A 21,909-nucleotide genomic window follows, 5' to 3' on the forward strand; every position below is an offset into this window, starting at 1 on the left:
TTCCAACAGTTGAAATGATTAGTCTTCTTAATTTTAATGTAGTGGTATCTCATTATGGTTGTAATTTGCATTTCCCTAAAGACATGAAATGAAGCAGTCGATCCAGTTTTCCATATTATGATCTAAGCTTTGTGAGGGCACAGAGATTAATGTCTTTTTTTGGTCACTGCTATATATCTCTAGCCACAACAGTGCATTGCACATTGTAGGCACTCAATAACTATTTTTTAATTAATAGTATAAGAGCAGAACTTGATGAACATTGAATTGAGACTTTGCTGACTTTGGCTAATAATTGCTTCTGTGACCTCAGTCAAGGTATGTACCATCTCTAGGGTTTGGTTTTTGTATTTGAGAAATAAGAGAGCTTAGCTATATTATCCCTAAGATAATTTTCAACTATAAAATTGTGTGATTCTGGAATTTACAAATTGCTGCTCACATGTTTATATTATTTTGAGATCCATGCTTTCACACACTTATTTTTCTCTTGGGTCTCTTCATTTAATGTCCTTGCTTCATTTTCATTTAACTTTATTTTCTTTTCAAACTAAAACTCAGCCTACAATGAGATACCAGTAACAGAGCAAAACTGGCACTATATCTAAACAATATTCTCCACTAAATAGAACCAGAGCTCCTCCCTGAGGAAAAGGCTGATTTCCACTACTCAGGTAGGAAAAGTATGAGATAAGATTAAAACATCTTACTGCCTTGAAAGTAAGGAATTGCTTAAAGGAGGATAGGACACAACAGAAGGACACAGAAGTGAGCTTGAAGGAGCTGCTACTATCCAAATCTGGGACCATTTGAGCATCAAAATAAATGATGATAATAAAAGATTATAACCCATTGAATAAAAAAGAAATCTCAAGGGGCACCTGGGTGGCTCAGTTGATTAAAAGTCCAACTCTTGATCTCAGCTCAGGTCTTGATCTCAGGGGTTGTGAGTTTAAGCCCTGCAGAGCCAACAAGAAGGAAGGAAGGAAGGGAGGGAGAGAGGAAGGAAGGAAGGAAGAAAAAGAGGGAGGGAGGAAAGAAGGGAAGGAAGGAGGGAGGGAGGAAGGAAGGAAGGGAAAAAGAGAGAAGGAGAGAAAGAGAAAAGAAAGGAGGGAGGGAGGAAAGAAGGAAGGAAGGAAGGAAGGAAAGAGGGAGGGAGGGGGAAAGAGGAAGGAAGGAAGGAAGAAGGGAAGGAAGGAAGGAAGGAAAGGAAAGGAAATCTCAAATCTACACTGATATGAATGAATGAAGAGAGAAGGGGAATGCTCCATTACAGTAGAATGCTAAGTAGTAAATATAACAGATTGATAGAAAATCATTAATGGTGTTAAAATTAGGGAGTAAAAGTTTAATTAGAATCAGATATTTATGTAGTCTCAAAATCTCCACAAATTTCTTATTAACTAACTGCAAAGAGTAATGGAGGAGAGCATGGCCCATACCATCTTAAGTAATCAAAATTAACATCACCAATATTAGGAAAAAACTGGTATCAGACGCTTTATTATGTGATGCACTAAGGAGGACATAAAATCCACTTCTGTGGTATTCCTACCAAAAATGCATCACCTGAATCTAATAATAACATCAGGTAAACCCAAATTGATGGATTCTACAATACAGTATGCCCATACTCTTAAAAGATATCCACATCAATAAATGAAGTCTAAGGAGGTATTCTAGATTCAAGAATACTTAGGAGACATGAAAATTGAATGCAGTATGTGATCTTGGATTGGTTCTTGAACCAAGAAAAAAAAATAACTGTAAAAGAACATTATTGGGACAATTGATAAAAGAGGGACTGTGGATTACATATTTTATTTTATTTTAAAGTTTTATTTATTTTGAGAGGGAGAGAGAGAGTGCGCACAGGAGGGACAGAGAGGGAATCCCAAGCAGGCTTCTGCACTGTCAGTGTGGAGCCCTGTACAGGGCTCGAACCCGTGAACCATGAGATCATGACCTGAGCAAAAATCAGAGTTGGACACTTAACTGACTAAGCCATCTAGGCGCCCCTGGATATTTTTGATTATTTAAGATTTTTAAATTATTGTTAAGATTATTTAGATTATATTTCTTTATATTAGATATATTTAGATTTTATAAATGTTACATTTCCTGATTTTGTTCATTCTGATGTGATTACCTAAGAGAATGTTCTTGTTCTTAGGAAGTACATAGTAAAGTATTTAGAAGAATGGGCCATATCTTCAACTTGCTCTCCCATAGTTTAGACACACACACACACACACACACACCCTAGGGCAGGGAAGAAGGAAGGTTTGTGAGTGTTAAAGCAGATGGGGCAAAACGTAAACAATTGGTGAGTGTGGGTAAAGGTTATGGCAGCTTCTTGTACTTGTGTGGTAGTTGTGCGTAACTTTGTAATTAATTTGCAAAATTGAAATTAAATCTTTAAATCAGAATTTACCGTTATCTCCCTAACCTAAAAAATTTAAAACCTTCAGAAAAAAATTTAAATAACTTTTCAAAGTTTTTAAAAATAAAAATTAAAGAGGGACGCTTGGGTGGTTCAGTCGGTTGAGTGTCCGACTTCAGCTCAGGTCATGATCTTGTGGTTTTAGTTGTGGGTTCAAGTCCGCATCCACTTCTCTGCTGTCAGCATGGATGGAACCTGCTTCGGATCCTCTGTCTCCCTCTGTCTCTACTCTTTGCCCAATCGCTTTCTCTCTTTCAAAAGTAAATAAGCATTTAAAAAAATAAAAATTTTAAGAAAAAACATTCTGCCTATAAAGTGTTCTGTAGTTTCTAAATCAACTTTATTTTAACATGGTTCAATAATAAAAGCCAGTAATGTGAATGAACTAGGTACTGTATAGAGCACCCAGACTCTCATTGCTTTTTAATAATTTTTTATTTTGAAATAATTGTAGATTCATAGAAGTTGCAAAAAAAAAAAAAAAAAAGTACAGGGACATGAGGTGCACCCTTAACTCAGCCTCCCCCAATAGTAAAATTGTATATAACTCTAGTACAGGGTCAAAATCAGGAAATTGACATTTGTGCAATCTAAGAGTATTCTGATTTAGCCAACTATGCCTACGCTATATATGTGTGTGTTTTTTTAATCATACATGAGGTTGTGTGTATCTGCCACCACACTCAACATACAGAACTATTTCAGGGCGCCTGGGAGCTCATTTGGTTAAGCATCTGACTTCAGCTCAGGTCATGATCTTGTGGTTCAAGCCTGGCATCAGGCTTTGCGCTGACAGTACAGAGCCTACTAGGGATTCTCTCTGTCCCTCTCTCTGTGCCTGTACCCCGTACTCTCTCTTTCTCTCTCTCAAACAAACAGACAAACAAACTTTTAAAAAACCAAACAAACAATATAGAACTGTTTCATCATCCAGCACCATTCCCTTGTACTATCACTTCATAGACACATACGTGCACTCCTCATCTGTAATCCCTGGCAACCACTGATGTGCTCTTCATTTCTATAATGTTGGTATTTCAGAAATGTTACTTAAATGAAATCATATTGTATACTTTGAGTTCGGGATTTTTCACTCAGTATAAAATTTCCTTGAGATCCATCCAAGTTCTATATATCAATACTTTGTTTCTTTTTTATTGAGTGATATTCCGTGGTGTAGATTTATCACAGTTTGTTTAACCATTCATGCATTGAAGGATATCTTGAGTTGTTTCCAGTTTGTTTGGGGCTGTTATAGGTAAAGCTGCTATGAACATCCAGGTGCAAGCTTTTGCATGAACATAAGTTTTCATTTCACAAACACCCAAGAGTTTAATTTTTCTTCTTACTTAGCACTTAGGTTTATCCTTTAAAGTTTATTCTGAGGCAGTTATTTTCATACCTTATTTGTGACAAATTCTTATTTCTTCTAGAATTTTAAAGCGATGAGTAATTATGCAGAAACTGATTTTAAACTCAAGTTAATATTTTTAAGGAGTATATGCAGGCTGTGTGAAATAGATTCCAAATAAGCAGCTATAGATGCCATGTTCAGTAGCTAAGACATACATATATCAGTGGCTAGTAGATTACTTTTTTTTTTTTATGTGGCACGAAATGAAATCGAAAGCCCTTGAACAGTCCATCATTATATACCAGCCACATAATCTTTTCCTTTTGCCTAGGTTCTGTCATTCTTTGGAGACTAGAACATACTAATCATTCCCTGTCTCCATGTCTTCTTCCCCTTTTGCCTAACTCTTCCTCATGAGATTTCCTTAATGAGACATTCTGTGACTTCTTACATTACCCCAACGTAAACTTAGTTACTATCTTTTTTTCTTTCAAAGTGCCCTGTTCTTTTCATTTAGAAAAAAGCATGGACTCTGGAATGTTAAGAGCAGGGACTCTGGAATCAGACCTCTGGCAAGTTACTTAACCTTTATATTCCTCAGTTTTTATTATCTTAAAGTGAAAGTAATAGTAGTGTGTATTTAATAGGATAAGCATTAAATGAACTATAATATGTAAATATGAATTAAATGAACTCAATATAAATTAATGTGAAATTATGTAAATTCTTTAGAACAATTCCAGGCAGATATTAAGTGCTAACTATTATTTATTATTGCTATTGCTGTTACAGGATTTATCACAGTATGTAATTATATGTTACATGGCGATTATTTATAATATCACTCCTACTGGACTCTCTGTTAACCATGCCTGGTTTTTTACCATTATATACACAATACCCACTATCTGTCAGGTCCTGTTCAGGTGTTAAGTGCTAAGTGCATGATTATTATATATACATAAAGTTTTACTTCTTTAAAAATTAGGAAGTCAGATAAACAAGAAAAAGGAAATTAGTCACTTACAAATTTCATCACCCAGTGATAAGCATACTTAATATTATCAAGCACTGGTAAGGAGAAGTTAAACTACTTCCTCAAGTCCTGGTGGTTCAGTGTTCTGATCAAAATTGAAAGTGTTTTATTTCCATTTTTAGTTTGCTTTTGAGTTTATGTTTAATAGTTAAGTGTGTTAAAACATTATTTGAGAAACCTTTTTATATCCTTCTTTTGTATACACCCCAGTTTTACTTAGATTTCTTAAATAGCAGTGAAAGTCCTCTGTAACATGAGATGAGATTTCTCAATCATTTCTTTTAGGTACTTTTTTTTTTTTAATTTTTGTATTTTTTAGAGACAGAGAACATGAACACAAGATCTTTTAGGTACTTTAAAATATCCATCTGCTATCATATATTCTAGTCATAGGAAATCACTATCTAGTTAATACCCCAAGATTTTCTAAACCAAGAAACCAAAGAAAGAAAAACAGTGAAAATATTGTTTTGAGAGTTTAAGATTTAATTAAAGAGTTCAAATGCTGTTACTGTTTGAAATCATTATCTTGGAGATTATACATAACACTCAAAGTCATTTGATTCTGCATTTCTATTAACCTATCTGAGTATATAGTTGCTGTTATGTTTTCTTTTAATATTCTGAGTTTCATAGAAAGTTTACTTTTGTGTAACTGTGATTATTAAATAAATTAGAAATCTCATATAAAATTTAAAAATTCATTTCTCCTAGTGAAGGATTGATAGTGACAGAATTTAAAGAGCTATTTTGTTTTCATTTTATATACAAAAAGAATATGGCATTTAATGGTATGAAATCTATTTTATGATTAGTTCATTGAACATGAGCTTATAAATTTAGAGAAATATACATCCTCAATTTATATATTTATCTCCTATAAAATAGTAGAGGGGTCTGGTGGAAATCATCAAAAGGTTGCTATAGATAACATGAATGAGAAATCACTTCTCTATTTAGAACTCCTTTCCCTGTAAAGCGAACTATTTAAAATAATTTTGAAAGAAAACTCCTCAGTAAGAAGCTGTTAATGATTTAAATTGACTTTTAAAAAGTTTATCTTTCCTGAAAAGCTATCCCAATATGTTTTTCTGCATTCATTAGTTATATTATTTAATGGCTATGTTTGGGTCTCTTGAATTCTTTTATGGGTTTTTAAAATCAATTGTAGAAATAGAGCCTGAAGGACATACCATGTCTTTGGCCATTCAAGCAGTAACAACAGAATACCATAGCCTGGTGGCTTATAAACAACAGAAATTTATTTTTCACTGTGTTGGAAGCTGGGAATTCCAGGATCTAGGTGCTGGCAGATTGGTGTCTGTGAGAACTCACTTCATGGTTCATAAATTGGCTGTCTTCTTGCTGTGTCTGTATATGGCAGAATGGGCAAGGGAGCCCTTTGGAGTCTCTTTTATGAAGGCATTAATCCCATTCATGAGGACTCCACCCTCATGACCTAATCACCTCTCAGAGGCCCCACCTCCAGATACCTTCCAATGGGAAGTAAGTTTCAACATAAGAATTTGGGGGCGGGGGACGCAAACATTTAGCCTATAGCACATTGCTTAGCAGTAATAGATCCGGAAAAAAAGGAGGCTTTAATTAATGCTGACCTCCTATGAGACTGTATTTTTCACCTAACAAAAAAGTTCCCTTAAAAAAAAAAAAAGCTGTTAATTATGGAAAACTTTAAATATATGCTAGGTAAACAAAAGAGTATAAGGAATGCCCAGTACCCCTCACCCAGCTTAATCAACATGTTGAATTTTAGTTTCATCTGTACTTCTGCCCATTCTTCAACCATTGCTCATTTATCGTTATTACCTTTACAGTTTTTTGGAATTTGGTAATATTTATATATACCAAAAAACCGAAATCTTAACTTTATAATTTCCACAAATGGGGATATTCATGTAAACAGTATCCCTTCATGATGTAGATAGAACATTTCCATCACACCAGAAAATTTCTACATGCACCTTTGCAGTCGAATGCCACTACCATCTACCCACGATCACCCCCACGAAAGAGCAAATTGATATATTGGACATCATCAAAGTTTCAAAAGATAATATTAAGAGGATGAAAAGACCAGCAAACAACTGGGATAACATATTTGCAAACACATACCTAATAAAGGAATTATCTAAAGGATATAATTCAGACTCTTAAAAGTCAGAATCAAGATTGCTAACCTCTGTTCTAGACCTGTACTTACTGGGCATCAGAGCAGAGGTGTTGACTAGGCAATTGGGTATATGAGTCTAGTATACAAGGGAGAAGTCAAAGTAGGCGATACAAATTTGGGAGTCATCAGCATACAGGTGCTATTTTCTTTTTAAATTTATTTTTGAGAGAGCGAGGGGGACAGTAGATCCAAAGTGGGCTCTGCACTGACAGCAGAGAGCAGAGTGCAAGCAGGGGAGGGGGGGAGAGAGAGAGAGGGAGACCAGAATGGAATCTGAAGCAGGTGGCAGACTCCAGGCTGTCAGTATAGCGCCTGATGTGGGGCTCAAACCTATGAACCACAAGATCATGATCTTAGCTGAAGTCAGGTGCCCAAATGACTGAGCCACACAAGTGCCCCTACAGGTGCTATTTTAAAGTCATGAGATTGAATGAGATTAAAATATGGGAGGACAGGACGATGAGAAGAAACCAAAACAGGATTCATGGGTGGCCAATGCAGTATGAAGAAAAACCAGGAGTATATGTTGGAAAAACAAAAGAATTGTTCAAACTGTGTTGAATGCTAGGTCAAATCACATGAGACCTGAGGCTGTCCATTGTATTTATTTAGCAGTATAGATACTGTTACTAATCATGGCAAGACACCTGGTGGAATGATGAGAATAAAAACACATATAGTGTCATTTCAAGAGAATGCAGGAAAATTAGAGATGAATGTAGACAACCGAAGGAATTTTGTGTGAGCAGAAAAATTAAGCAGTTGTTAGAAGGGTCAAGATAAGGTTCCTAGGAGTTCCAGATAAGGGGTTTTGTTTTGTTTTTATGGGAGTAGGGGAACTTACCAGTATATAGATGTTTACATGCTGATTGGAATGATCCAATAAGAGAGAAAATTGATGATGAAGACAAGAGAGTTGCTGGAATGATGTCTTTGAATGAATGGGTTAGGGCAGAAAAGGGATCAGTAATGCAGATTATGTGTAAGTGATTATGATTTTTTTTTTTGCATATCTTCCTCTGCTCTTTCTTAATTACTCTTAGATATTCTAAGTAAATGATCTATTGAATTGGAAAAATTTCCTAAAGTATAAAACATAATCCATTTGTTCTAAGTTGTCTTGAAGAATTCATTGTTCCAAGGGACTGTATCACTTAATGAGGATCAAAAATTAAGGTAGCCAAAATTTCTTGAAAAGATTTTTAGGGCAGCCAAATTCAAATAGCTAACAGAAACAAAATGACTAATACAACTATTACATACTTTTATAATTTAATGTTAATGTAAAAGTCTTGATGTATCTAGGCCTTTCTTATATTTTATAGTCATCAAAAAAAAAAAAAGTTTCCTGTGTGTGTTTAAGCAAAAAAAAATTGCAAACTTCAGAATCTTTTGCTTTCTAATGGTACCAAATAATCAATTCAGAAGAACCTGGCTAACCTTTGGTGGACTTAGTAAAAAAAAAAAAAAATGAATTTTATAAAAATAAAATTAGTATGTGATCCAGTAATTCCACTACTGGGTATTGATCCAAAAAATATGAAAACACTAATGCAAAAAGATATACACCCTTATGTTTATTGCAGCATTATTTATAGTAGCCAAATTATGGAAGCAGCCCAAGTGCCCATCGATAGATAAATGGATAAAGAAGAAGTGGTGTGTGTGTGTAGGTGTGTGTGTGTACATACACACACAATGAAATATTACTCAACCATAAGAAAAATGAAATCTTAAAAAAAAAAAAATGAAATCTTGCCATTTGCAACAACATGAATGGATCTAGAGAGTATAATGCTAATCGAAGTAAGTCAGAAAAAGACAAATACCATATGATTTCACTCATATGGAATTTAAGAAACAAAACAAATGAACAAAGAAAAAAAGAAGCAGACTCAACTATAGAGAACAAACTGATGGTTACCAAGGGAAGGTGGGTAGGGGATAGGTGAATACTCTTGATGAGTACTGAGTAATGTATAGAATTATGGAATAATTATATTGTAAACTAATATAACACTGTATGTTAACCATACTGGAATTAAAATTAAAAAAGTAATCTTTATTTCTTAAAAAACAAAACAGAAAGAAACAGGGAATTTTACATTTTTATAGTAGTTGAAAGTATGCCCTCTTGTGGATCCTTCAGTAATTTCACATAAAAGCATTTTCTTTTATATTTCATATTTAATTAATCATGTATTGTCAGATATCTATGGTCAGAAGTTGAGACCCACATCTGAATGTTATAGTTCTTTAAGACCTAAACCTCATTTAGAAAGAAAAAATCTCCAGTGTGATTTTTTTTTTTTTTTTAATTTCTAATACCTTTGTATAGTATACTAAGTAGTCTCATGGTGTAAGGTACAGTTTCAACCTCAATGAGGGGCTTAAGATGGGCTGTTTCTTCTGCAGTGGACAGGAAGTGAGAAATAAAATTTTTGGTGTGGGAATGGGACTAGTAACCCAAGTAATTTATAGTAGCACTTGGAAATTTCCTCCATGGCCTCTCTATTAAAAAAAAAGAAAGAAAGAGAGAGAGAGAGAGAGAGAAAGAAAGAAAGAAAGAAAGAAAGAAAGAAAGAAAGAAAAGAAGAAGAAGAAGAAATAAAAATTAAATATTAATTCCAGGACTCAGGAAAGTTTTTTCCTAATGCAGCTTGTATTTTTCCATATTTGTTAAGATTAGACATTGTCGGGGCACCTGGGTGGTTCAGTCAGTTAAGTGTCCGACTTTAGCTCACGTCATGATCTTGTGGTTGGTGCGTTCAAGCTCCATGTCAGACTCTGTGCTGTCAGCTCAGAGCCTGGGGCCTGCGTCGGATTCTGTGTCTTCCTCTCTCCTCCCTTCCCCCACTCACACTCTGTCTCTCTCTCTCAAAAATAAATATTTTTTAAAAATTAAAGAAGATTAGACATTGTATAAGTACTCAGCAGGCCTCTGTAAGTCAGTTTAATAATCAGCTGGGACCTTTTAAAGTAATACAAGCTTTTGTTAAAGTTGGTTTATATAAAAATGCATGTGAAATAAATTGATATGAACAATGAAGAAAACTGATTATCAAAATATATAGTTTTACTAATCGTTTTACTTCTGAATGAATGTATACATACTCTTTAAAATGAGACATCAGGGGCACCTGGGTGGCTCAGTCGGTTGAGCGTCTGGCTTCGGCTCAGGTCATGATCTCACAGTTTGTGAGTTTGAGCCCCACGTCAGGCTCTGTGCTGACAGCTCAGAGCCTGGAGCCTGCTTCGGATTCTGTGTCTCCCTCTCTCTCTGTTCCTCCCCTACTCATGCTCTGTCTCTCTCTCTCCTTCAAAAATAAATACCCCCCCCCCCAAAAAAAATGATTTTAAAAAATAAAATAAAATGAGACACCATACATTTCAACCTGATTTGTGACTTCTTTCTCTTTATAATAGTACTCAATAATGTAACTGTATTCCTCTATTGTATATTATATATATTATGATATGGCTGCACTATTGGAACACACACAAGAATAACACACATTTATTGGTTTCCAGCATGGTGGCTGCAGAGAGCTCAGGCTTCCAGAAGCAAAGCATATGTACAAAGAGAGCATTAGAGCTTTGCCTTTTTTTTTTTTTTTTTTTTTTGCTTTTATTTTGCATTTCTGTTATTTAATAGAAATAACTTAGAACTATAGAAAAACAAATGTTTTAACAAAGTGAAAATTTTCACAGTGTGGCTGATTGGGAACTGTTTTTGAGCTAGGATTTAAGGAACATCTTTTGGAAGTATCTTAAATAGAATGTGAAACTCTTGTTCTTGGATACATTTTAGGCAGTTTGAAGGGATCTGAAGGGAGCTTGACTAAAGTGGAAGGATTCTGTTTGAGGGGCACCGCTCTTAAGGGGGCCACTGTTACCTGCTTAAATTAGTAAGTAGTGCAACGTATGTGTATTTATTCACTTCCTTACCTGGCTGTTTAGGATTTTTATTCCATTTGTTTCCCAAAAGAATTTGAGGCAACTTATACTATTAAATGTAATATAAACTGAGATAATAAAAATATACTAGTTTTAAGCCCCCTTTGTCTCCCCACCCAAAAATAATATGTTATTACCAAAGAAGAACGGTGTTAATTAGCTAAATATTCCACATGTAGGAAATCTTAATTCATTCAAAATAATGTTATAATTATGCAAGATGACAACATAAGTATAAAGAATACTGAGCTATAAATCCAATGTATTCTAGACTTGATTCGGTTAGTTACTAACTATGAGACCTTGAACACACATTTAGCTTCAATTTCCTTACCGTTTATTGGTTTCCCTTTCTGCCATGGCAGTGTAGATGTTTCCTGGTTTTATGTCCTTTGGATATACATGAGAATATAAGATTTGGTTAGAAACATCTGAGTTCAAATCCCAGCTTTGCTGTGTGCTATGTAAAGCATTTAGGCTCTGAGCCTTCGGTTTTGCAATTGTGAAATAATCTTCACAACCCTCTGACTTTGGTAACAGTTAAGGAAAGGTATATGTTAACGTCTCACACATAAGAAGTGTTAAAAAAACAAACAGCAAAAAAAAAAAAAAAAACCTTCCCCCACAATGTTACCTTGTCTTGCCTATTTCCTATTATTATAATTTAACTGTTACCAATCCTCTGTGGATCATTTTCATATCTATAGCTGTAATTCCAACTGCTTTTGTCAGTTCTGGAATTTCCAACTTTAGATTATCTCCAACTGGATGTTACGTTGGCACTTGAATCTCTGAGTACATTCGAAATCAGAACACGTCATGTTACATGTCATTGCAGTATTCAACAACTTTCTGCCTCCATTCTCTTTCTGCCACTCCATCTTCCTTATTGTTTACATTAATCTTACTGAAACTTTTTCGCTTACAACAAGGATATGAAAAATAAAAAAGGTCACCACTTCATACAAACTCCTTTGCAGGGTCCAATTCACCTTTCTAGCCTTGTGCTCTGGCAAAAGTGCCTGTGAATGCATCCTGCATATTCTGTTAGTCTTAGCATCTACCACAGCACTTTCATACCGTAGATTCGTAACATAGGTTTCATAGGTAATAATTTAAATATTTAAATTATTTAAATATGTATTTACGTATACATATAGCAGCAACTATTAGAAAATTCATTTTGGAGCACCTGGGTGGCTCAGTTGGTTAAGTGTCCAACTCTTGATTTTGGCTCAGGTCATGATCTCATGGTTTGTGGGTTCGAGCCCCAAACTGGTCTCTGTGCTGACAACACACGGAGCCTGCTTAGGATTCTTTCTCCTGCTCTCTGCCCCCCTCCTCAAATAAATAAATAAACAAACATTTTTTTAAAAGATTCATTTTAGTATTTTCCATTTTTGTACATGTTTATATCATTGTTTTTCTAAATCAAAAAGTAATGTTCTAGTAGTTTTAAGAAGTGCTCAAGTAATATAGATATAAATACTACAAAAATGGGAATTCCCCCAAATCCCAGAATACATACATCCGACCCCCTAACCATTGTTAATGGTTTAAATTAAAATATAATCTTAAAGAATGTTTTTCATGCCTAGACTGTCATTTGTATAAAAATGTGTTTTAAATAAAAATAGACTTGAACTGTGTACACATTGGCATTATTTTCAGTTAGCAATATATCTTGAATATCTTTTCATGAATTTTAAGAATCTTTGCCTTTGTTTTTAAATAAATTTGATGCAGATTGTGGAAGGATTAAAATATGGAGTTCTCAAAGTAAAATTAGTTCAGATTTTAATTCAGTGATTCTTTCTGTGTCCTCTCCCTAGATGATTTCCCCTTTACAGCATGCCTGTGGCCAAACTCAAATTTTGAGGGGTAGAGACTGTTTCCATCTTGTTAACCACTGAACTTTGTTTGCCTAGCATGGTGTTTGACACCATGTTACAAAATAAACATTATTGGGTGCATCATAATGAAGGACTAATAAATACTATCAAAAGGTAGGGAGAGCTTGGATTCAGACCCAGGCAGGCTGTTCTCTTTATTCCTGGGCTAGATACTGTGACTGTTTCTTTCCTCACATCTGTATTGACTGTACAACATGATTTTTAATTGTTGTAATCTTTTGTGGATGTAATGTCAATTATTGTATATCAGTCATGTTAAACTAATAATATTGCTGTACATTTTAGTTGTTATGTAAAATGTCCATGTACCAGACAGCCTGAGTTTGATTTCTCCTGTATGACCTTAGGCAAATTATGTATCCTCTGTGTATTATCACTTTCCTCATTAAATAAAACTGTAATATGAGTACTTCAGTGTCATATAAGGATTAAATAAGAGTACCTTTAAGGGATGCCTGGGTGGCGCAGTCAGTTAAGCGTCTCACTTTTGATATCAGCTCAGGTCATGATCTTGTGGTTTGTGAGATGGAGCCCCGCATCAGGCTCTGGGTGGGAGTGAGGCTCTCCTCTCTCTCTCTCTCAAAATAAATAAATTAAAAAAAAAAAAGTACACTTAAAGTATTTTTTATTGGGTACTAGGTGCTCAGTAAATGTCATTTCTAACAGTTTTTTACTACTAAAAAATTGAAGTTATTGAGACAAGATTGTACACATTTCTTGGCTTTAGCGTACACACTGGCTGCCCAGGAAAATTCATCTACCATCAGCTTATGAGAGGAACTTTTATTCCAAATACATCCCAATTTGAGTTATTATAACTTCTACCAGTAATGTTTTATTTGCATTTCTTTTGTTTGTGTGAAGAAACCATAAATTTTAAAGTGAAATTAAATTAAGTGAACAAAGAACCAGAGCCTTTAAAAAATCTTGTCAAGGGACACCTGGGTAGCTCAGTTGGTTGAGTGTCTGACTCTTGATTTTGGCTCAGGTCATGATCTCATGGTTGTGAGATGAAGCCCTGTGTCCAGCTCTGTGATAAGCATGGAGCTTGCTTGAGATTCTCCTCTCCCTGTCTTTCTCTGTCCCTCTCCAGCTTACACTCTCTCAAAATAAATAAACATTTTTTAAAAATATCGTCACGGTGCCTGGGTGGCTTCTGACTTCAGCTTAGGTCATGAACTCATGGTTCATGGGTTCGAGCCCTGTGTCAGGCTCTGTGCTGACAGCTCAGAGCCTGGAGCCTGCTTCAGATTCTGTGTCTTCCTCTCCCTGTCCCTTCCTTGCTCGTGCTCTGTCTCTCTCTCTTTCTCAAAAATAAATAAACATTAAAAAAAAAAAGTTTTAAATCTTGTCAAGAGTGCTTGCTTCGGCAGCATATACGCTAAAATCTTGTCAAGATTTTCATGTCAGATTCATTATAATGGATTGAAATGAGAATTTGCCATAGTATCTTCCAGTAATTAAGAATTATTGTAATTAAACCAGGCCATTCTAAAATAAGCCATAAATGCGTTCTGTGTGTGTGTGTGTGTGTGTGTGTGTGTGTGTGTGTGTGTGTTTGATTTAGTTCTTAGTATTACAACAGTTAAGTTTTTCCCCTACTTTTCTTTGCCAGTATTTGTTTTGGCTACCTTACCATTTAAGTAATTATAGGTGGGCCTGCCTAGGACTAGTAAACATATATGTGATACTATGGTGAAATATATACAGGAATTTCAAATAATAACTTACTATATATCTTTTGGAAGTAAAGATTATGTATATTATTGAAAAGACCCCTTTTCCCTAATTCATCTGTGTTTCTCCTCTGTTCTCCCCCCCAAAATTTTTTTTTTCAGTTAGCACTAACACTGCTAACTTTTTGGGTCACTTATTATATGCCGGGTAGTACGTCAAGTTGCATTATTTTTTGCATTCTCATCACCACTTAGGAGGTGGGCTTCTTCGTCCACTCTTCCAATTCTTTTAGGTAGCACTTTTGAAACTGCTTTGCTTTAGTGACCCACAGACATTTTACCTGGAGTCACAAAGCAGTATGCAGTGTAAACTTGTGTTTCTATTCCTTCCATCCCTCTCAGTGTTGATCTCAACCCACTAATTCTATTTTATAATCTACTAATTGGTCACCATTCACAGATTTTAATTGAGTAAAGTACTGCCTTAAGTGACAGTTTTAAAGCACTCATTATAATCTTTCCCATTTGGTTACCATTTCATTCCAAACACATTGTTCCCCAGAGATAATGACTTTCAGCTTCAGTTTCAGCAGTTTCATGAAAGATAGTATACTTTCACATAGCCAGGTAGACCAAACATTGCCCAATCCAGAGCCAGAAATGCCATGTTAATTAGTTAGAGTTCTGCATATTGATTTCTAGAATTTTAGGAATGTTCTTTCTTGATGGACTCTGGTCACTTTCCAGCATAGGCAGCATTATTTCCGCAAATTACTCATATTCATCAACATCTGTGACTTTAGCTAAAATTTAAGTCCATTTCTAACAAAATCTTTGCTGTTCTTCAAAAGCTTGGCTTCCAATGAAACCAGCATAGTTCAGCAGTGAGGTATAAATAATATTTGTCAGTAGTCACGTACTCAGTCTGTACACTAAAGCACTTTAAACCAAACAAGCATTGTTGCTCTTTTCTTTCCCCATTTACTCCCAGTTTTCAGTTGACATCAGAGTATTAACATGCCTTATTATGTCACTAAGAAGAAAAGCACAATCTTGTGGTTAGGTTTATTAATCTCCTAATTCATATGTGAGAACTAATTAAATCATTTTTAGACTAAAAAACTCCAGCTGGAATTGGGTCTACTTTTACATGTTACGTGGGATTTAGGCAAGCAGAATAAAGTTGGTTAGCCCACGATATAACTCTCTAGCTTGTTGTTCTTTATTGGTTCCTGTCCTCTGAATTAAATAATATGGACACTTGTTACTTAATCTGTTGGAGTATGGCAATTTACATTTACAACGATGAGTCGTATAAGAATAACAAGATATTTTTGTGCTGTTTTATACATAATTTGCATGCAATTATTTTTTCCCATTAATTATTAAGCATAAACTAACTTTTTTATTAGCCCAAACTTAGAAAAAAAAAATCCGTCATGTTTCATGTTTTGGTGACTTCTGTCAGGTTTCAATTTTTTTTTCTTTTTTTACTACTTGATACAACTTCGTAGTACTTGATGCTAAATTTGCAGTATTTCCTTAAATTTCTTTAGTGTTGTTAAAGAATCAAATTAATAACTTCAAAGAGTAAAGTCCATATTGTAGCAAGAGAACAAATGTAAGATAGCCAGTAGTCTTTCCTATACTATTTCCTGTGCTATATCCTTTCAGTGGATTCTACTAGCAAATTTTATGTCAGTCATTCAGCAAAGGGAAGTGTTTTTTCCTTGGCTGGCTACTAGAAAAGAATGTACATATAAAGGACATAACTGTAAGGGAGGAAAAATAATTACCAAAAAGACAAGACAGTTGTTCCTTATAAAGGGGAAAAAAATCACCCAAAAGACAAGGTAGTTGTTACCTGTGGTAGGAACTAGGGTGCTAACTTTCTAGATGGTGGTTCTTTGGATGCTTGCTTTATAACTCTGTTAAACCATACATATATGTTTTATGAATTTCTGTCAACATATATCTATAATTGTGTTTGTGGAAAAAGAAAATTTGTAACTTTAACTGCCTGTATACTTCTACTTTTAAAAAAATACTTGGAAAGATACATTAAGATACATGAGGGGAGAGAGAGAGAGAGAGAGAGAGAAGTTATTAGTGTTATTTCATTGTTTTGAAGTTTACAACTCAAAAAACTTAGAGGTTCTCTTAACAGTGACTGACAAGCAAATACAACATTTCAAAAAAAGAAACATTTAAAGCGAAAATTACAATTCAACTTTCTATTTTAGCACTGTGTCTTAGTTGATATGGAGTAGACTTCTATTTACTGATGAGTTTATGAAGTTATTTAATAAAGGCATATCTTTGACTAATGTGCATATTATTAAAATGTATTATGTACTTCAGAAAAAGGTTCTTACACAAGTACGCTATTAAAGATAAAGATTCCAAGAGCCACAAGATCAAATAAGATGAGAAAAATTGGGGGACACTGAACAGAATTAGAAAACATGTCAGGAATTTAACAGAATGTCTGTACACACAGACACAGAATTGCATCATAAAAACTGAGTCAACAAAGTCATTGTAGAGGAATGTTAAAATGTTAACGTATTTCTCTGTCCTTTATGGGTTGTGCGTTAATTAGTGATTGGTTGGTATTAAGAAGCATGTAGTGATACTTGGGAAAGCAAGGTAAGTACATTAACATAAAGTAATTCTATAAGGATGAAACAAGGCAAGTTTCCAAAAGTTACAAAGGAATGTATAATTATTTACAAAAGTATGTTAGGCTATAAGTGTTATAAGTGAAAGTTAGATTAAGGTAAAGCTTTTAGCTGAATTTGTCTGCGGTTTCATGAGGTAGTGGGAACTTGTCCTAGATCTTGAGGAATTACAGGATTTGGATTAAAGCACAGATGGGCTACCTAGGTAGAGAGATATAGAAGGAAATAAATAAAAATGCAAAAACACAAGGTGAATTCAAGATAATCTGATCAGCTTGTTTGAAGAGGATGGTTTATGTAGAAGAGTAGTGAGAAGCCTAATTAGAAGGGCAAGTTACCAGCTAGATTTTAATGTGCTTATGATATAGAAAAGAATTACAGTACTTGTCAAAATTGAGTATCCCAGGTTAGTAATACAGTCTACTGGTTACACAGACTCTTGAGCCAGATTGCTTGGGTTCTAATCTTTCCTCCACAAGTTACTTTAAACTCCCTGTAAATAAATGTCCTCATCAGTAAAATATAGAAAATAATAGTACCTACCTTACATTGTTGTTGTGAGAACTAAATTAGTTAATATATGCAAAGCACTTTGCAGGGCCTGATGTATGGTAAGTATAAATGAATGATAGGTATTATTGTTGTATAGGTTGACAAACAAGGAAAGCAGAAAATCTTATTTTTTATAGGCATTTCCCTAATAGAATTATATATGACATATTTTTACAAATAATTGTCTGTTTTCTGTTACAGTGTTTGGGAAATGGGAAGTAATGACAGCTGGCACCTGAACTAAGTACTTTTATAGGCAACACCATTCCAGAACTTCAGGATGAATGGGGATATGCCCCATGTCCCCATCACTACTCTCGCGGGGATTGCTAGTCTCACAGACCGTAAGTTTGGTCAATTTATCTAATCTGTGTTCTCTTCTGTATTAACAATGATTTTTTAAGAGACTGTAGAAAAAATTATTTGCAGTTGTCATAAATAAATTATTTGAGATTTAAAAATTTTAATGACACATATCATTATTTCCTTTGGTTTATTGGCATGCATGTGAAAGTAACAAAATTAGAGTGGTCAGCTAGTAGATAAGACCTTAATTTCTGTTTCATCCTAATGACCAATTAAGAAATGGTGGCCTTTATTTAAAGGTCTTAACACGATAAAGGAATCAATACAAAAGTAAGGACCAAAGAAGATGAGACAAAGCATTAAAAAAAAAATCAAAACTGAAGAAGCATGGATTTGCATATAGGAACAAATATAGACTTAAAAAAAAACATTTCTAGAAATGGTAATGGAAACTGCCCTTCAGAGAAGAAAGATTGATAGCCTGACTTAATCTAATTTCTTAGTGATGTTCATTTTGGATGTCATTTTCAGTAATCTTTTGGAGTTTGTCATAGATATTAGCAGCCCGTTTTATTCTGAACATTTAAGTTCAAAGAATTTCATCATTCTTTTGAGATTTACTTACTGTAACACAGTTTTTAGGGACTCATTCTTGTGGTAGCTAGCTCTAACTCTAATTCTTAGTCCCTGGGTAATGGTGCAAAAAGCTACCTACAATGTCAGTCCACGTGTCATCCTACTTGAATAAATAAAGGGAAAAAGAGGTAGGAGAGAGAAGGGTAGAAGGTGAGGACGTTGCATTATGCAGGCTTTGGGGCTTTAAAATAAAGGAGCTATGAGAAAATAACTTCAAGAAGTGTTTGGTTTTTGTGGTTGGCCCCAGCTCATTTCTAGTTGAGGGGTAGTTTTAATAACTGTCAAGGTTTCCACACTTATTTCCCCATCAGTGTTGTCCTTGTTTATTTAAATTAAAGTTAGTTAACATACAGTGTGGTCTTGCCTTCAGGAGTAGAACCCATTGATTCATATCTTATGTACAACACCCAGTGCTCATCCTGAAAAGTGCCCTCCTTAATGCCCATCACCCATTTAACCAATCCCCCCACCTACCTCCCCTTCACCAACCCTCAGTTTGTTCTCTGTATTGAAGAGTTTCTTAAGCGTTTTTATCTGTGTTCAGCAGTCCTTTAATACTGTTTTTCTGTTGTTGATTTCCACTGGTTTTATTGGGAGAAAAATAGTTAAAGGCTGATAGCTTTGAGGTTAGGAAAGTAACATGGCTAGTTTATGAAGTCTGAAATAAGAAAGTAGCTGGTGGGGTTAGGATAACTCAGGTAAGAAAACTTGTGAAACTGTCTTTAGTTTTTGTTTTCACTTTATTGTAAGACATAAACAATATTATACATAGGAGTGCCAAATCAGATATACTACCAGGGATTTATTTTTGTTTGTCCTCCCTATTCTCTCAAATGTACCTTATATTTTAAAAGCTTGCCCAGTAAATCCTATTTATTAAGTAATAATTTGTTTCCTGTGATTTTACTAATAAAAAAAACAAAACCTGTTTTTAGCCATTGGGGCTGTGAGCCTGATAATTACATTGTATAAGTGATTAGAAAATAAGCCCAAAACAAAGATACTTTAGTTAACTTTCTTAACTTTTACTTTAAACAAATAAACAAATTTCCATTATGTGAAGAAACTGTAAATAACTGAATTTAAACTACTGTAAAAACATATCCTTTTTTTGCTGTTACACTAGAATGAAGAGAGAACTATTTATTTAGAAATTTATAATTGATAGCATAACTCCTTAGATATTTGGCTTCTTCCAGAATCCTTATTCTATGAATGTTCTTTTGCCAAAGTGAGCTATTTATTTTTTATATATACTCAAGCGTTTTAAAAACCTGTTACTTGAAGAGTTGGGTATTATTACTTGGTTTATTTATGTGAGATTACTAGTGATTCTGATAAATCTTAGAAGCAAAAATAAATGCGATTAATTAATGTATTCTCAATTCTTAGAAGTTACTTTTTAACGCTACTTGTTTTGGCTACTTTATTCATTTATTAAGTGAATAAAAATTTTAAGATCTGAAAAAATCATGTGTATAAAGGAGTTGAGTTTTATTCTTAGTAATAAAATCTGTTATTGCCCAAGTGATGTTTTGGGGTTTTGTAGACTTGATAGGGGTTTTTGGAGGGAGAGGCAGAATGCCTTTTAATAATTTGTCACATTGATACTTACAACTTGTTTTTAATCCCAGAATATTTGTAAGCAGATACTGTAAAGAGACTTCTTACACTCAGTTTCTAACAATCTGATTTTATTCCAAATAGTCCTGAACCAGCTGCCTCTTCCATCCCCCTTACCTGCTACAACTACAAAGAGCCTTCTCTTTAATGCACGAATAGCAGAAGAGGTGAACTGCCTTTTGGCCTGTAGGGATGATAATTTGGTTTCACAGCTTGTCCATAGCCTCAACCAGGTATCAACAGATCACATGTAAGTATAATTTAAAAGTGAAAAGTTTTGGTCTTACTAAGAGAGTCCGTATTCCTGGTTTTACTCTTTATTTCAGAAAATTTATATACATAGTTTAATTTTAAAATACATGAATATCCAGGGGAGCCTTATGATAAGATTTAAACAGACCCATGTAGTTCTGTGAAGGTCTTTTCAACTTTTTTGGAATAATCTTGGTTCATCAAGATGGGTCTCTGCCGGGAGGTCTAAAGTTGCTCAAGAAGCTATCTCCCCCTTGATATTGCTAAAGTGGTTAGAATTCCCAAGCACTAGGGACTATACTGGTAGCTTTATTTGGAATAGGCTCACATGCTTTCCCTGGGAAGTTAACTAAAACTCAAGGACTGACTCCATGCATAGCTACTACAAAACTAAGAGTAATTTTTCCCAGAATTTATCATACCATCATAAGTGTATGTTTTCACAAAATACACTTTTTTAAATAATATAAACTTAAATTATATAGCTTGTTTATAAAATCTTTGCATATGAGTATACTTTAAAATTTTTTACTATAAAACTTGTACATACTTATAATTATAACATCTTAATACAAAAATTTATAAAAAGTTAAATCTCTTGGGGCATCAGCCTGGCTCAGTATGTAGAGCATGTGACTCTTGATCTTGGGATTATAAATTTGAGCCCCACATTGGGTATGGAGATTACTTAAATAAAATCTTTAAGGGTCACCTGGGTGGTTCAGTTGGTTAAGTGTCCAACTTCAGCTCAGGTCCTAATCTCGCGGTTTGTAAGTTTGAGCCCTGCCTGGGGCTCTCTGCTGTCAGCACAGAGCCCGCTTCAGATCCTCTTTCCCCCCGCTTTCTGCCCCTCCCCTGCTCTCTCTCTCAGAAACAAACAAATAAACATTTTTTTTAAAATAAAATCTTTTTTAAAAGGTTACATTTCTCTTATTCCTTCACATCTCACTATACAGCGGTACTCATGTATCCTTTCCATCTTTAATTTTTGCTTTTTAATTTAAAGATTCATTATTTATAGGAATGAGGATAAAGCACATTACAATGGAGTGGTCTCTGTCATTAGATACAGTACATACTTTGAAGCCATTTTTAAAGCTGATGAATGTTAAGGTAATATACATGTGAATTTTCTGATGGGGAAACTGAGAAATAGTTGGTAAAATCAGAAGGAAGTCTAATACTAATATTTTGTCACTCCAGAAATTCAACAGTGACTAAATATTTTGTCACTTGTTATATCTATACATACTTAATCAACAGTTATCACCAAATATTTAAAAAGATAA

At 34.4% G+C, this 21,909-nt stretch overlaps 1 protein-coding gene across 3 annotated transcripts in view; it reads left to right on the forward strand.

Moving 5' to 3' along the window:
- Positions 1-21,909, forward strand: part of NIPBL (NIPBL cohesin loading factor) — a 195,665-nt gene that overhangs the window by 65,105 nt on the left and 108,651 nt on the right. For all 3 annotated transcript variants that reach the window (XM_019438076.2, XM_053906931.1, XM_019438075.2), the window contains 2 exons: positions 18,005-18,147; positions 20,453-20,618. In XM_019438076.2, coding sequence (XP_019293621.1) covers positions 18,084-18,147; positions 20,453-20,618 — 230 coding nt within the window. In that variant the 5' untranslated portion in view covers positions 18,005-18,083. The remainder of the gene's footprint in view (positions 1-18,004; positions 18,148-20,452; positions 20,619-21,909) is intronic.

Source organism: Panthera pardus, unplaced genomic scaffold, assembly GCF_024362965.1.
Source record: "Panthera pardus isolate Hobbes unplaced genomic scaffold, ASM2436296v1 HiC_scaffold_2, whole genome shotgun sequence".
In the NCBI taxonomy this organism is placed as follows: domain Eukaryota; kingdom Metazoa; phylum Chordata; class Mammalia; order Carnivora; family Felidae; genus Panthera; species Panthera pardus.